We start from the raw sequence: 16,347 nt of genomic DNA on the forward strand, positions 1-16,347 counted from the left end.
TTTGGGCGTTCTTGAGGGAATTTATAGAGGTTAATTCTAATTTGTATCCTTCAATTATGCCTCAATTCCTATTTGGTCCCTAAATTATATATTGGGATACTTTAGTTCTTAAACTATTTAAACGAGGGATGGCCTTGCAGACGGGATCCTTTATCTATTATACCTATCCACTTTTTCTATTCAATGCAAAACTACGTAGTTCCACTTTTTAATACTGCTGATCTGGCACATAATATTGAATGCATATTTAGGGGATGTTTAGTAAATGGGTTTCAAATTCAATAATATCCCAATTGTGCCCATAGTCTTCTACTTTGGAATTTCACGTCGCATGATTCAGATGAAATTAGGTAAGAATTTGAGGACGAAATCCTTGAGTTTGTCAGAGTTGCAGTTACGTGCAGTCATGGAGTTAGGGGTAGGGCGAGGGGGATTTTTCTCCCCTTGCAGGATGGGAAGAATACCCCGGCCCCATGCCTCGCCCCGTCCCATGTATTAATAGAAAGTTTTGAAAAATAAATATCGATATAATTACATTTATACATATACACATTATAATTACATATCAATAATGTATGCATACATCATAATTTGTATGATAACATGAGTATTTGATTATTTTTAATTTACTTGAAACTTTTTACATATTGTAAGTTATTTACCAAAAAATAAAAATAAAAATAAAAATGATGGTTGTGAGTTTGGATTTGCTATATACATTATAGTTATAGTCAATAATATATGCATATCTATTATAATTTGGGAGCTAAAAAAATCATAATTTTTAGATAATATGATGATTTGGTTATTTTTAGTTTACTTCAATTTTTTTAACATATTGTAAGTTGTTTAAACAAATATGATGATTATAAGTTTAGATTTGCTATTAAAAGTACATAAATGAATTAATAAAGATCAAAAATGCTTTTTAACCTTGATTTCACAATGAATATTTAGCTAAGAAACTAAAAAAGTGATTTGTAATATTATTATTTAGGTTATATATATAATGAAATATAATTAAATAACCATAGGGGCACTCGCAGAGGTATGGCATGGGGCAGGAGACAAGGGATCTAGGGATTGCGCCCCATCCTCACCCTCTTGCCATCCCTAATTAAATCAGTACCATTTAAGTAAAATCGTTAACAAAAACTCCAAAACTAATGGGATACAAGTCATTTGAGTAGTATGATTATGTGTTGCAAGGGCATAGAAGGAAAATCAAACTAATAAAAATCTAAGAAAAGAAAGAATTTTGGGGATCCAAAATGGGAATTAGGGTGTAGTTTAGGTATTAAAGTGTATACATTTAGAATTTAGGGATTAAAGTGAGAATTAGGACATAGTTTCAGAGCTACAATACCCCAATTTAAAATTTAGGAACCAAAGAGTAAGAATTGGGGTAGAGTTGACGGCTACAAAATGGAATTAACTAAAATTCATAAGAGGTTGGTATATAAAAGGAAATTTTTCAAAATCCTCGTCTAAGGTTTTCAAAAAATTTTTCTCAACTCCCTTGAGAATTCTAGAATTATATCTACCCCCTTATTTCTAATACCAAATTGTAAAACAATTTCAGCTCAATTCCAAGAAAAGACTCTTTGAAATGCTAACTGGTATTCCGTTACCAAATTATCAAGTTAGCATGCAGTCTCCTAATTAGAAGAACAATCAAACATACTATAATAGATCAAATCCTAAGACATATTCTGCACACAATTTTCTCTCATTTTTCTCTTTGGGTTTTTATTCTTCTTTCTTTGGGTCGTTGGGAAAAATGCCAAGGGTGCTCGGGACTGCATGCTTAGATTGTTGTACTAATCGTTCATATGTTCGAGGAACCCAACCATGAGTTCAAGAACTTGAAGTTTACAATCTTGGAGTACAGTTGAATTTTAAACCTTTATTTCCTCAATGCACTACATTATATGATTATGATTAAGCAACATTTAAATTCGTTATTCTGATTGGCAATGAAGAAGGTTTCTATACAATCGTTCATCGTTGAACCTTGAAACACCCTACCGGCCCACGCTTATTCGTTTGTTCGCTGGTTACATCATCGCCATTTTTCTACATCATATGTAGTACAGTCTCTGAGGCATAAAATTAATATCCCACTGGTAAACAAGTAATGTTGTACTACACTTTATTGTTTTGATAAACGTTTGTATATTGGTGTGAGTGATTTCTTCAACCTACCATCCACTTCAGTACATGCATTTGACCATTACCCACCCTGCATTATTGGATCATTATTAAACTTCAAATAAGTTAAACGGCCAGTTGCCATCAAATTTAACTGCTTGTTCAGTAATTCAAATATATTGTCGACAAATGAATTTAGCGGACAGATACCATGGGAATATGGAACCTCGAAGAAGCTGGAGGGTTTGTATCTTGCCCGGAACAGTTTAATAGCTGGCTTCCATTTGGAGGGAAATTCACTTTCCTCCGCATCACATGTTCCTGGAAACTCATAGCTGGCTTCCATTTGATTCAGAACTGTCATTTTTGTCATGAGGAGAGGGAGGAGGAGGAGGAGGGATGCTGAGTTGCTCTGAACTGGAAAACTTTGTCAGACACTACTGCTTTATGCCTTGTTAAATAATTCGACATCATTGCTTTTGCACGATGCTTCGACATCATTGCCCTCGTGGTCTTTCCTCTCTAACTACTAAAACACAGAGGTATGTTTATACCAAAAATTTGGTCAGACACCGTATTGGAGTGGTTTGTTCCTAAAGTTTCCATCCGTTTTTATTACAAATACTAATATTGTGTTTGGATTGTATTTTTTATGATTTTTCATGAAAAAGTTGTGTTTGGATTGCATTTTCCGTCATTCTTCGTGGAAAAATTACTGTAGCGATTTGATATATGTGAGGGAAAAAGGTGATAGGGAAATGTGATCACAGAAAACGACAATATTTTCTGACGGAAACAAGCAATCCAAGCAGCGATTTGATATATGTGAGGGAAAAAGATAATAGAAAAATGTGATTACGGAAAACGACATAGTTTTTTTATGGAAAACAGTAATCCAAACAAGGCGGGGCAAACCAAAAAAAGGAAAAAAAGAAAAGGCAGTTAGTTCCATGGAAGAAGGAGGAGGTTATAGATGTCGGCAGGGGGAGCGGAAGACCCTGTTGTAGTTTTATTTCTTCGTCAATGAAATCAATAATGTCCAGTCCAACCGCGTTTTAACTTTATTCCTTTATCCGACCAAAGGACCCACAGTTGAAAGAAGGTCTGGAAGTGTGAACACCCAACCAACCAATTGCAGTCTTCTTAATAGCTTCCATGATTTTGTATTGTAGCAGGTAAGGCAGCTTCGTCTTTCAGACCAATTTATTGAAATGAATTCCTAACAAAATTTTAGGAATGGGTTCAAAAAAGTATAGGAAAAACACTTTAGTTAAAATGAATTGGAAACTAAATGTTTGTTTGGACAGCAGATTATTTGGTTAAATATATTTGTTTACATTCATCATTACAATTTCCAATACACATTTCTATCTTTCTAATTACCTTTTTATCTCACATACATCACATCACAAAAAATGCTACAGTAAAAATATTTCAAATAATTTACAATCCAAATTTAGTTAAAAAATAAGTTTCCATATGAAAATATGTGATTCTTAAGAAAAAGAAAACGGCTCATGGCTATCTACATGAAAATGATAGGTGCGAAGTGTAGCAAGTTGAAATAAATCAAAAAATGACAAAAAATTGAAATTAAACGAAGGTAAGAAACTCATTTCTTTTCAATAACAATACAAAAGGATGCCAAACATCTAGGATGTTGGAAATTTTATTTTTTATTATTTTTTTCAACATTAAGAATAGCACTGTTCTATACTAACAGGACCGAATTGAATTACATAAGCAGCATCATCTAAACTATATAGATGCCTTGACACATCATCTAGATTTTTTTAATTATAGGTTGTGGGATTTGAATTCCTAACCTATAATCCGAGATTCTTGTGTGTGGTTTCTAGATCTTTAATTTACTTTGCATGATCTTTTGACTTGTGAAGTTATGAGTAGGATTATTTGCTTAGTAAGTTTGTTTGGATAGAGGATTATTTGCTAAAATTTATTTGCTTACATCATTATTATAATTTTCAACACACCTTTTTATTTTCTCAATTACCTTTTTATCTCACATACATCACATTATAAAGAGTGCTACAGTAAAAATATCTCAAATAATTTACAATCCAAACAGAGCACTGAGTGTGTTTGGATAGGAGATTATTTGCCCAAATATTTTCAATACACCTTTTTATCTCACATATATCACATCACAAAAAGTGTTACAGTAAAAATATCTCAAATAATTTAGAATCCATAATTTTCTTAATTAAGAATGATTTTTTTTTTTTCAAAAAAATGAAGAAAACGAAAATAATATAGCTGCATACTAGAGTAAAAGAGAAAAAGAGGGCTTACATGCTCGTGTAGTATTATTTTTCATCTCTATTAATAGGCTTGGACAAATATTGATTAACAAAGTAAAACATCTCTACTCCAATATTTGAATTAGTCTGTGTCTAGATAATATATTTGAACATAAAAAAATATGTTTACATAGTTTTTGTGTATGTTTTAATGAGGATACACAGATACAAATGTCATTATGTAATTAGGATTAAAGTTTACAAAAATTAGTCCTCTGAAATCATTTACAATAATTGAAAAAATAAAGTTAGTTTCCAAACTAATATACTTTTAGGTCGTATAAAATTTTATTAGGCATTAGAGGTGGCAAAATGGGCGGGATGGGCGGGATTTGCTTGGGTTTGAGATGGAACCGAGTCATATGGGTTTGGGCCCAACCTTACCCATATGTGTTTTGGGACTAACTTGGGCGGGATCATTTTGGGATGGGTTTAGATTGATCCCGCCCAATACCCAAATCCATTTTCTACATATTTTTTTTCCTTTAATTCATTTTTTATTTTTATATAATTTTAATATTTTTGATTTATTAAATTTCTTTTAGTTTTATTAAATAAACATGCAAGTGCTTTATACTCAAGATTCCCACCAAAAATTGGATTAACAAATAAAGGAAAAGATAGATATACAGCCATATTCCAACATATATCAAGATGGCCAAGGTCCTTAGGATGTTGAATATTTATCCTTATCATTGTCCAAGGATGACAGGTCTAAACTAACTGAAATGCTGGAAATTCTTGTGGATAATGACTAGGAAGACTACTAGATTATATTCGCTGGTATGACTATAAAAATTGTTAAAGATAATTTTTGAATCTAAAATTCCGTTTGGATTGACTTTTTTTTCAAAAAATAAGTTTTTCAAATACAATGTTACAGTAATATACAATAACTCAAGAAACATCCCATCCATATTAATATATCAAATATTTCAAAAAAATTTTATAGTAAAAATTTTTCATATACACTGCTACAATAAAATATTTCAAAAACACCTACCAAAAACAGCTAATCCAAACGGAGCCCTTGCCATTTGAGCCCAATGGGTACCCAAGTATTTCCCATCCTTTCCCATTCATTAATGGGTATAGTTGGGATGTATCCCAACTTAAACCCAATACCAAATTATAATACCCATCCCGCCCAAAGTTCCTTTGGGCATGGGTAGCCCATTGGGACTTGGGACAAATTGCCAGCTCTATTAGGCATGTTAGTTTTTAGACTTACAAGACATTTTATTTTTTAATTTCCAATCAAAAGATATATTAGATTATCAAATAATAGTTGATACACAAGTAATGAGACTAAAAAATTCAAGTGATACTCAATGGATTCCCTTTATTAATTGATTGTTTTGAGATACCACACTTTAGAGCAATATGTTTGGCACGAATATCACCAAAATAAATAATTGCATAGTGGAAGGAAGGAAAATTCCAGCAGAAATTAGTCAGCAGAAGGGGCAAAACATTTTGCAGTAGTTTTATTTCTTTGTTAAAAGAAATCAATAATGTCCAGTCCAACCGCGTTTTAACTTTATTCCTTCCCCTCGTAAAGAACCCACTGTTGAAAGAAGGTCCCGAAGACATGTGCAAACACACAGTCTTCTTAATGGCTTCCATGATTTTATATTGTGGCAGGTAAGGTAAGGCAGCTTCGTTTTTCACAATCATGTTTCTTGCTTTAGTTTCTTCTAATTGGCTAATTCTTTCTTTTTCTTTTTGATAAATACTGCACCATATAGCATCGAAGTTCATCAGCTTATGAATCTATAGCCTCCTCTTCCTTCTTCCTTTCAAGATACTGCAAGTGGGCTGTCCTATAAACCAGAAGCCGCCTTCCCCAACGTTCTTAAGTTAGAAAGAAAGACTGAAAATGGCAGAAACAGTTCTCTCTTTTGTCCTGGATCAACTGTCAACTTTTCTGCGCGAGGAGGGACGACTACTGGGAGGGGTTCGGCAAGAGGTTCAATTCATCAGGGATGAGTTGGAGCAAATGAGAGCTTTCCTGCAAGAGGCAGAAGCAAAAGAAGAAGATGCTCAACCCACGCTCCAACAATGGATCAAGCAAGTGCGAGATGCTGCTTATGACACTGAGGACATTCTTGATGAATTTTTAGCTCGCTTTGCTCGGCATCGCGCAACAGGATTCTGCGGCTCTGTTCGGAGAATTTTCAGCTCCATCAAGAATTTGAGAGCTCGTCATCGAGTTGCTAGCGAAATACAAAGCATCAAGTCCAGAATCAAAAGTATTTCTGAAGCTCATCAAAGATACCAATCCGAATATGGTATCTCTGCCCCAGCGTCCAACTCACTTTCGGCTGTGAACAACACAACCTGGCGCTATAGCAGAGATGACGCACTGCTTGTGGAAGAAGCTAAATTAGTTGGCATTGACCAGCCCAAGAACCGTCTTATTTCTGAGCTCCTCGAAGGGGATGATCACCAACTGAAAGTTGTTTCAGTGGTTGGTATGGGAGGACTCGGCAAAACTACCCTAGTGAAAAGAGTCCACGAGGATCCTGAAGTCAGAAGGCATTTCCCAGTTCGTGCTTGGGTGACTGTCTCTCAAACATGTGACTTTCAGTACCTCCTGAAAGACTTGATTCGGCAGTTACACGAGGAAGGGAAGAAACCAGTCCCACAATCGATCGAGTCTTTGAATACCACTGGGCTGAAAAAAATTGTCAAAGATTTTCTTCAACAAGCTGGAAGGTATGCAATTGTTTTTGATGATGTATGGGACGTGGAATTTTGGAATACCATCAAATTTGCACTGCCCGAGAGTAGTTACGGCAACCGTGTCATGCTAACAACTCGGAAAGCTGATGTAGCCTCTGCCTCTTGTACAGAATCTCTAGGTTATATCCACAGAATGGAGTCACTGTCCTTTGAAGATTCGTGGACCCTGTTTTGTAACAAGATCTTTAAGGGAAATAGTTGCCCTGGCCATTTGATGGATGTTGCCAAAGGTGTATTGGATAAATGTGAGGGCTTGCCCCTTGCGATTCTTGCAATCAGTGGGCTTTTGGCTTTGAAAGATGTAAACAGAACAGAGGAATGGGAGATAGTTCGAGGCAGTCTTGGGGGTGAATTAGAAGGCACTGGTAAGTTGGACAGAGTTAAAAGGATACTCTCTCTTAGTTATGGTGATTTGCCTTGGCATCTAAAGACATGCCTGTTGTACACAAGTATCTATCCAGAGGATTATGAAATAGAATGCGAAGGACTAATTAATTTGTGGATTGCTGAAAGGTATGTCGAACGGAGAGAAGGAAGGAGTATTGAAGATGTAGCTTGGGGTTATCTCACTGAACTCGTCAATAGAAGCCTAATTCAAGTGACTGGTGTGTTTTACGAAGGAGCACCCGACACTTGTCGAATCCATGACCTATTGAGAGAAATTATTCTTCTCAAGTCCAGGGGACAAAACATGGTCACAGTTACTACCGGACAACCAACGATGTGGCCGTCCGAGAAGGTACGCCGTCTAGTAGTTCATAGTAGTAGCAGTAACAACACCCAGCACCACCAACAAAGACCAAATTATTGCTTTGACCACCTTCGGTCATTCGTTACGATTGAATCCACGAACCAGCTACTATTCAAAACGCTGTTATCGGAAGTTTCAAGGAGTAGTAAGCTGTTAAAGGTTTTGGATTTGGGTGGTCAAGAGACCCAGGAGGAAATACCAAATGAGATTTTCAAGATGTTTCATCTCAAGCATCTGGATCTAGGTGGCACAGGAGTGGAGAGAGTCCCGAAAGCCATTGGAAAGCTTCAACATTTGGAGTATCTGGATTTGGGTCACACCAGAGTTAGGGAATTGCCCTTGGAAATCCTAAAGCTGCAAAAGCTTCGAGTTCTCAGAGTATATCAACCAGTTGATGCTTCAGATGATGATTATGGATTTCATGGATTTAAAGCTCCCTCAAATATGGGAGGGCTCCTTGCCCTAGAAGAATTAAACTGCATAGATGCAAGTAGTGGATCCACAATAGTTAAGGAGATAGGAAAGCTGACCCAATTAAGAAAGCTATATATTACAAAGTTAAGAAGAGAAGATGGAAAGGAGCTCTGCTCCTCCCTTGCCAACCTCACCAGTCTTCGGGAATTAAGTGTTGATTCAATTGGAAAAGGTGATGATCATGATATAATCGATCTAAATCATCATCATCCTTCTCTTTCTTCTTTGTTTCTTCAATCTCTTCGTATGCTGTTTTTGTGTGGCCGCTTAGAAAAGATGCCACAATGGGTAGCTCGTCTTCACGGCTTGATAAGAATAGATTTGGACTGGAGCAGGTTAAGGAGTGAGGAGGATCCGCTTGAATCCCTCCAACATTTGCCCAATTTGGGTGAAATTAATTTCTGTGGATCTTACCAGGGAGAAGAGTTGTGTTTCAAGGTTGGAGGGTTTCTAATGCTGAAGAGGTTGCACCTAAAGAGGATGGAAGGGTTGAGATGGATGAGAGTGGAGGAGGGTGCATTGCCTCGTCTGCATCTACTATTTCTGCAACAACTTCCATTACTAGAGGAGTTACCTTTGGGTATTCAGCACTTGAGCAATCTTCAGCGCCTGACTTTGTATGAGACGAGTTCTCAATTGAGAGAGAAGCTGTTAGAGAATCAGAAGGAAGAAAGTGAAGATTACACAAAAATCGCACACATTCCTGAAATTCTCATTGGTTACTATACAGATGATAGGAAATGGAGAGACCGCTGGCTGTGGGCCGAGAAGAAGAAAACATATAATCTTTCCTAGCAAGCAGCAACAGCAGCAATAGACGACATTGCATCTTTTTCCTTTTTTTTTCTGTATTTTACCTTATTTATTGTATACTACGTCGTGTATATTGTGTGATGTTGTTAACGACTTGATGTACTGTATATTACTCTTTTATTTTTATTTATTTTTTGTTTCTTGATCTTTTCTATAATTGATTTGGTAAGTTAGAAGTGTATTGATAATATCTAACAATAATAAGTTTAAAATTGTAGTCAGAGACAAATATGTAAACCCAATTTGGTTTGTCAATACTGTCAATGTTAAAGTGAGGGTTAGTCTCACGTACTCCTGTAGCTTCTCCAACTGGATAATAAATAGCAAAGGGACTGCTGTAATTGACCCGCAGAAATGCAAAATCCAGTCAAATCTCCACAAGATCAATAGTCACAGTAGTAATAACCTCTTTCTGCCCTGAAAGAATACTCAAACCGGTTTCTATATAATTGGAGCTCCATGTTGCGGGTGAAGAGCAAGCCTGGTGTAGGGAGCATGAGTGTATGAAGGTGAGAGCTTGAATGAGAAGTGCTGCAAAATCATAGCCAGAGCCAATTTTGCTTCTATCATTGCGAAGTCTAGGCCTAAGCAAATCCTTGGTCCCCAGCCAAAGGGATAAAATGCCAATTGCTCCCCTGATGCCTTGGAAACTCCTTCAGCAAACCTCTCTGGATTGAATTCTTCTGCATCATCTCCCCAATACTCGGGATGATGATGCAACAGCATTATTGGTAGGTAAACTTCAACCCCTGCAGGGATGGAAATGGCCCCTACCTTAGTTCTTTGGACGGTATATCTCACCGTGCAAGTTACCGGTGGATATACTCTTAGGACTTCAAACAACACCATTGTAACCTACAAGAACAATTTCGACCACATTATGCATAGTGGTAAATTAAGCAATTCTTACACAGTAGTAGTCCCCGGTTAATAGATAGCAACATTAAGAGACGATGGGGAAAGTTTCATGCTACCTTTTACTAATGAAATAGAACACATCAAAAGATTTCTATGTATCTTGGCGATCAAGCTCGCAAAGATGAAAAGAATTGGAGTCAACAACATATTCACACTTACAATATTGAGCCGGTGCAAGATATCCATCTCAGGGGGGGACTTTCCACAAATTCGTAGAACCTCTTGTCTGGCTTTCTCTTGCCAGGCCGGATGCATAGACAGGAGTATGAGGGTCCATGTAAGCCAGAGAGCAGTGTTCTCTTGGCCGGCAAGGTAGAACTGCTTACACTCCTCTATTACATCCTCAATTGTCATGTCATTTCCCTTTTCTTCTTTGCATTGCAACAGCAATCCAAGCAGATCAGCATTACCTGCTTCGCCATCTTGCATTGCCTTTTGCTTCTTGCAAATTAGATCTCTTAACATTGCTTTGATCTCTATATCCACCTGATATCTCCTTCTATTCTTCTTAGTTGGTAGAAACCTGTATAACCAACCGTTCAAGCAAATTTAGAGATAAAACAAATGAATTGCTCAAACATATGTGAGGAGTGACTATTTTTTGCTAACATTATAAAGATTCGTCCATAGATTGCATTGATTTTTTTACCTTATAAAACAGAACACAAAAAATTGAATCCGAGCTATGATTTGTTTCTTTCTAATTTACAAATGGAAATCTACCTGAGTCCTGGGAGGTACAAAGCTCGATATGCTTCACTTGCCAGCACAGCTTGCTCTTTTTGATGTTCAAAGATCTTCTTTCCTTCTTTATAGCTACTTCCGAAGGCTGCTCTAGAAATCACATCTGCAGAAAGACCATGCAATTCAGAATTGATATCAATTTCGCTTCGTCCATCGGCTGCAAGCAGCATCTTCCATCGATCAATGAGATTGCAACAACTTACTAAAACCTGTGGTACCATTCCCTGTTTCCAAAATTACATAGGCATGAAGTTCAATTATTAGTTAAGGCATGCAACTTCATCGAGATAATGCTCTTGTGCTTTTCCTTCGCATTACTTGCAGAATTATGATAAAGTTGTCCCCGAATGACAATAAAGTTAATAGTTGGCCACCAGGGAGAGTTTTAAAACTCTCCTTGGATATACATCAAGAGATCAAATCCCTTAACCTGTATTATTGTCCAGGATTTTGTGAAAATTTTCGTTTGGTCTTGTGGTGATTTAGTTACATTCGAGTTCCCTTTTGACCCTCTTGGATCCACTTTTTCCCCTTATTGTAGAGTGGGAGTAGGTTTGGAATAAAATTTATCATGTTCGGAAAAAAAAAATGGCAATAAAGTTCATGCAGGTTTTTAACATTTGATGAAATTTTTGAGGAACATGTATCGTTTGATGAATAGCTATTTTGACATCAGATTCAGAAATGTTCTTTTTAAGGTTAAGTAGATCTACCTCTTCTAAGGTTTAACCAAATTACTAGATAAGCCTTGTAGTTTGACCAAATTACAATTGCCCCCTTATGAGTAACAATATTCAAACCTAATTGACGGTAGTAGAGAAATGACAAAATTGCGCTCTGCAAAATCCTATATATTATCTCCTTTGAGGTTTGTCCGAATTACGAAGAAAGACCATAAAATTTTAATGCCCAATCATTTTTTATTGAAAAAAGCCTCTTAATGTGATCCAAGAAAAAATAAAACTCAAACTAAAAGAAAACAATCAATTACTAACTCTTATGAAATGAAAACTTAAAAAAAAAATCTTACTTCTCCTCTTTTTCTTCTATGGTTTATTTCAGCCACCACTAGACTTTCTCAACCCATTATTCTATATATCAATTATCAAATTTATTTAAAAGTAAAATCTAGAATGCAATAATAATTTTTAGCTAGAAAAATGTGGTTTTTATATAAAATATAATTCAAAATTTTATCCTTAATATTTGATGAGTATCTTTGTTGGATTTTTACTTCTAACTAGGTATATAGAGGTGGATTTAAATTAATATTTATTTCCTTCTATGGAAAACAGAACTTGAGTATTTGCCAATTTACATGAAAAAGGGTTTTTTAATAGAAAAGTAGTAATAATAGTGTTTTAAGAAAATGTATCAATGACCAAAATGCTATGACTTACACTTATTGTAACCTAATGGTTGGAAAAAACTTGTAACTAATGAAAATTTTTAGAATTTTGCAATTTACTAAGACAGAACGCTAATTTAATAAAATTTTGGCTATTTAAAGCATTCGACTAATTTGTATAAACTGTAGCATTCATTTTGTCATTTGGACAAGTCTCAGAGGGTAAATATCATTTGAGAAAAACCTCAAGGGAGGTAATTGTAATCAACTCAATTTACAAAAGGGCGATTCGGTACTTTCAGACATATATTTTTATTGATGTAAGCATCATTTTTAACGACAATTAATAGGGGGAATTTGTGGGATTTGACTGTAATTTGGTCAAATCACAGAATTTATTTGGTAATTTGGTTAAATTTTAAGAGGGTTAGATGTAATTTACCCTTCTTTCTATTGCAATGTATTTAATGGAGAAAGCCTGATAAAGTTTCATATTCTTTTTGTAAGAAAAATTTTGAAACTCTTTGTCAAAACCAAAGGGCTAATTGCTATTTGCACCTAAAGCTATTATTCCTTTACTTTGAACCCTAAGTTATCAACAATAGCAATTAACTAACTTATACACGCAATTTATTGTACATTTATTAAATCAATCGAAAATCAGGAAACTTTGATAGCATATTTTGAACAATAAAACTTTAATACCTCTAATGATCTTTTTTTGACAAATATTTTACAAAAAATTATTAGGTTATAGTTGTGTTGAATAGTCCGCAATATGTTGATAATATAATGCACCAAAGTGCTAAAATTAAAAGTTTTGGGACAAAGTGCAAATTGGACATAATTCATCAATGCCTAAAATCCTAAAGGTTATTTTCCTCCCTTTCCTTTGGTTCAAATTATTTATAAGCCAGTTCAAGCCCTGCAAACCAACCCAACCTGACGGAGTTGGCCACTTGGAAGGACTTGGATGTAGGTTGGGGGGTTCTAAACCCCCAACTTGCATTTCAATTCAGAATTTCTTGAAATTTCACTAGGACGTATAGTACACGTGTCTGGTTTTGTAATGGTTTAGTTTCTTTTAGTCCACCATTGATTCCTTTGGATTCACCCGCACCCTTTAGTTTAGAGTCGGAGTAGGAGAATATTAGAAATTATATTGTCAACGGAAAAAAAAAAGAGTTCAAGCTTCTTTTTTTTTTGGTGGTATATAGTTCAAGCCTATTTCCTTTTCCTCTTTCCATTGCACATACAACGGAACAGTAAATTGTTAATCTTGCAGGAAGGCTAAATCCCTTATTTATAACAAAAAGCAGAAACTACCTTCCAAGGTTGTCGTGATGGAATGCAGGGATAATTAATCTTCTACGCTTGGCCCATTCCTCCCCTTCCAAGGTTGAGAGTCCCAGCGTCAAAAGATTAAAAAGAGGGTTCGGTGGAGGTTTTTGGAAGTGACCATTCTTGTTGTTTAGTATCAGCCTCACCAGCTCTGCCTTCCCCAGTATCAATCTTGGCCTTGTTCCATTCCAACTCAGACATACTTTACCTATTTTTGCAATTTAAAACCATACCTCCTTCAATATATCACAAGTCAACGGAGCCATGATCTCCTTGCAGAAATATTTTTTGAGCTAATTTTTATGACATGCCAAATTCTATTACTAGTTTTCATATCCCATGTAATTTAAAATCATCTCCATAGAGTCAGTTAGGCGCAGGTATGACTAAAAATCTCACAAAACGGTAAATGCATTGTTCTTGATAAGTATCATGCATGTATCAAATAAAACTAAAAACATAACAGGATAAATCCCTTATTTTCATGCGTTCTGTTAACATTTATGCGTCACTTGATCACCTGTAATACATATACAATACATTCCTGATTTGTTCTCTTTTAATTACAATTATATAAATCCTTATACGTTGAAATGGGAAGATCCATGAAGGTTTCTCCAAGAGGCTAGAGAAGAAATGATCAGTACTGGATGATTGAAAAAATCAGAAAAGAATGCAGGGACAGACAAAGTTGATCTAACCACATGTCCGCACAATTTGATGAAGCAAAGGGTCGACACGAGGTATAATTTCGTGGTTCAAACTCATGGGAATGGACCATGCTTCTATCATCAGCTTCTTGGTAGCTAGCTTGTCCCCATAAGGAAAATTGTAAGATCTTCCTCCAACCCCTTGTTGCTTCAATTCTTTCTCAATCAATTTGGGTGTCCACCAAAGAGAATAGACAAGTTTCAGGATACACAAAGAAGCCAAAAGAGCAGAAAAGAAAGCTAAGAGGACCATCAAAGTGGGCGCTTCCATGGTGCTAACTACTTTGTGGATGCAGAAGCTTTGGATGTTCTCGAGGAAATTTATAGGGGTTACTTCTATTTTGTACTCTGCAATTATATCTTAATTTCTATTTTGATTCCTAGTTTATACATTGGGACACTTTAGATCTTAAACTATTAAAACCGTAGCAAGTAAGTTGAATCGTTACAAAAACCCCAAAGCTAACGGAATAAGTCATTTGAGTAGTGCGATTACAGGTTGTAAAATCAGATTAATAATAACCAGAAAGAATTCTAAAATTTAGGGAAAGAAAGGATTTTGGGATACAAAGTGGGAACTAGGGTATAGTTTAGTTATTAAACTGTCTGTATTTAGAGTTTATGGACTAAAATGGGAATCAGTATATAGTTTCAAAACCAAAATACCCCAATTTAGAGTTTAGGAACTAAAGTAAAAAATGGAGTATAGCTGAAGGCTGCAAAATGAAATTAACTAAAATTTATAGAGGTTGGTATAAAAAGGGAAAATTTTCAAAGACCTCTTCTAAGGTTTTCAAAAAATTTTCTTAACTCCCATGAGAATTCTAGAATTGCATCTAGCCCCTTATTTCTAATACCAATGTAACAATTTTAACTCAAGTCCATAAAAAGTCTATTTGAAATGCTAAAAGGTGTTTCATCACAAAATTATCAAGTTAGTATACAGTTTCCTAAGAAGAACAATTAAACATACTAGACCAAATCCTTAGACATTCTGCACACTATTTTCTTTCATTTTTCTCTTTGGGTTTTTATTCTTCTTTCTTTGGGTCTTGGGAAAAAAAAGCCAAGGGTGTTGAGGACAGCACATCTAGAAGCGTTCATATGTTCAAGGAACCAATCATGACTTCAAGAATTTGGATTTACAGTCTTGAAGTACATTTAAATTTTAAACCATTATTTCCTCAATATACTACATTATATGATACAACAACATTTAAATTTGTTATTTTGATTCGCAATCAAGAAAGTTTCTGTACAACCAATCAATCACTCATCGTTGAACTTTAAATCACAAGAGATGGCAACGGAGATGAATACCCACGAATATAGAAATGGGATAGGGGTCGAGGGGGTGGAGTAGGGCTGTCAACGGTCCGGGTCTGGACCCGGACCCGGCCCGGACCCGCCAATATTTGACGGGTACGGGTAGGCATATAGTTCCGGGACCCGGACCCGGACCCGGACCCGTTTAACCTAATAGATTTGCGGGTAGGATACGGAATATGCCGTTCCGACCTGTATAGGACCCGAACCCGTTTTTTAATTAATTAATAATTAAAAATATATACCCAATTTTGTTCAACCCTAAATCCCTAATAGTCTAATACCCACGTAACCCACCGCCGCCGCACTCTCTTTTCCTTTGCTCCTTACCCAGCCCCAGCGACCATTTTTCTCCTCTGCCTCCCAACTCCTGAGTCGAGGCCTCCACCACCACCACTCACCAGATCTGCAATTTTTCAGGAAATTGACTGAAGTTTGAGTCTGACCGAAAAGGACTAAACGTCTAAACCAAACGAGTCATCTAATTTCTAAACCTAATCGTCTAATCTTCAATCTACTCTTCACAGTTCACTCCACACTCCAGTCTTCGGCTCTTCGCCTCCTCGCCGTCTTCAGTCTTCCTGGAGTTCCTGCTCGGCTGCCGCCGCTGCTTTTGCCGACTGCTCGGCTTCTCAGTCAACTACTCCAGTCTTTGGCGTCTTCGGTCTTCCTGCTTGGCTGCTCTTGCGGACTTGCCGATTTGCC

The 16,347-nt window shown here is 36.1% G+C and overlaps 1 protein-coding gene and 1 pseudogene across 2 annotated transcripts; one reads left to right on the top strand and one right to left on the bottom strand.

The window, feature by feature from the left end:
• The first annotated feature begins 5,926 nt into the window (after nucleotides 1-5,926).
• LOC113704086 (disease resistance protein RPM1-like) lies at nucleotides 5,927-9,412 on the top strand. 2 transcript variants are annotated; one of them, XM_027225739.2, is made up of 2 exons: nucleotides 5,927-6,121; nucleotides 6,221-9,412. In XM_027225739.2, the coding sequence occupies exon 2, from the start codon at nucleotides 6,352-6,354 to the stop codon at nucleotides 9,235-9,237; it is 2,886 nt and encodes a 961-aa protein (XP_027081540.1). In that variant the 5' UTR covers nucleotides 5,927-6,121; nucleotides 6,221-6,351; the 3' UTR covers nucleotides 9,238-9,412. The 2 variants fall into 2 exon arrangements, with proteins under 2 accessions (XP_027081540.1, XP_027081541.1); XM_027225740.2 differs by having other exon boundaries at nucleotides 5,927-6,116.
• A 284-nt stretch (nucleotides 9,413-9,696) lies between these two features.
• On the bottom strand, nucleotides 9,697-14,587 carry LOC113703765 (cytochrome P450 CYP72A616-like; annotated as a pseudogene).
• Between the last annotated feature and the right edge of the window lie 1,760 nt (nucleotides 14,588-16,347).

The sequence above is a fragment of the Coffea arabica genome, chromosome 8e (assembly GCF_036785885.1).
Source record: "Coffea arabica cultivar ET-39 chromosome 8e, Coffea Arabica ET-39 HiFi, whole genome shotgun sequence".
Lineage (NCBI taxonomy): Eukaryota > Viridiplantae > Streptophyta > Magnoliopsida > Gentianales > Rubiaceae > Coffea > Coffea arabica.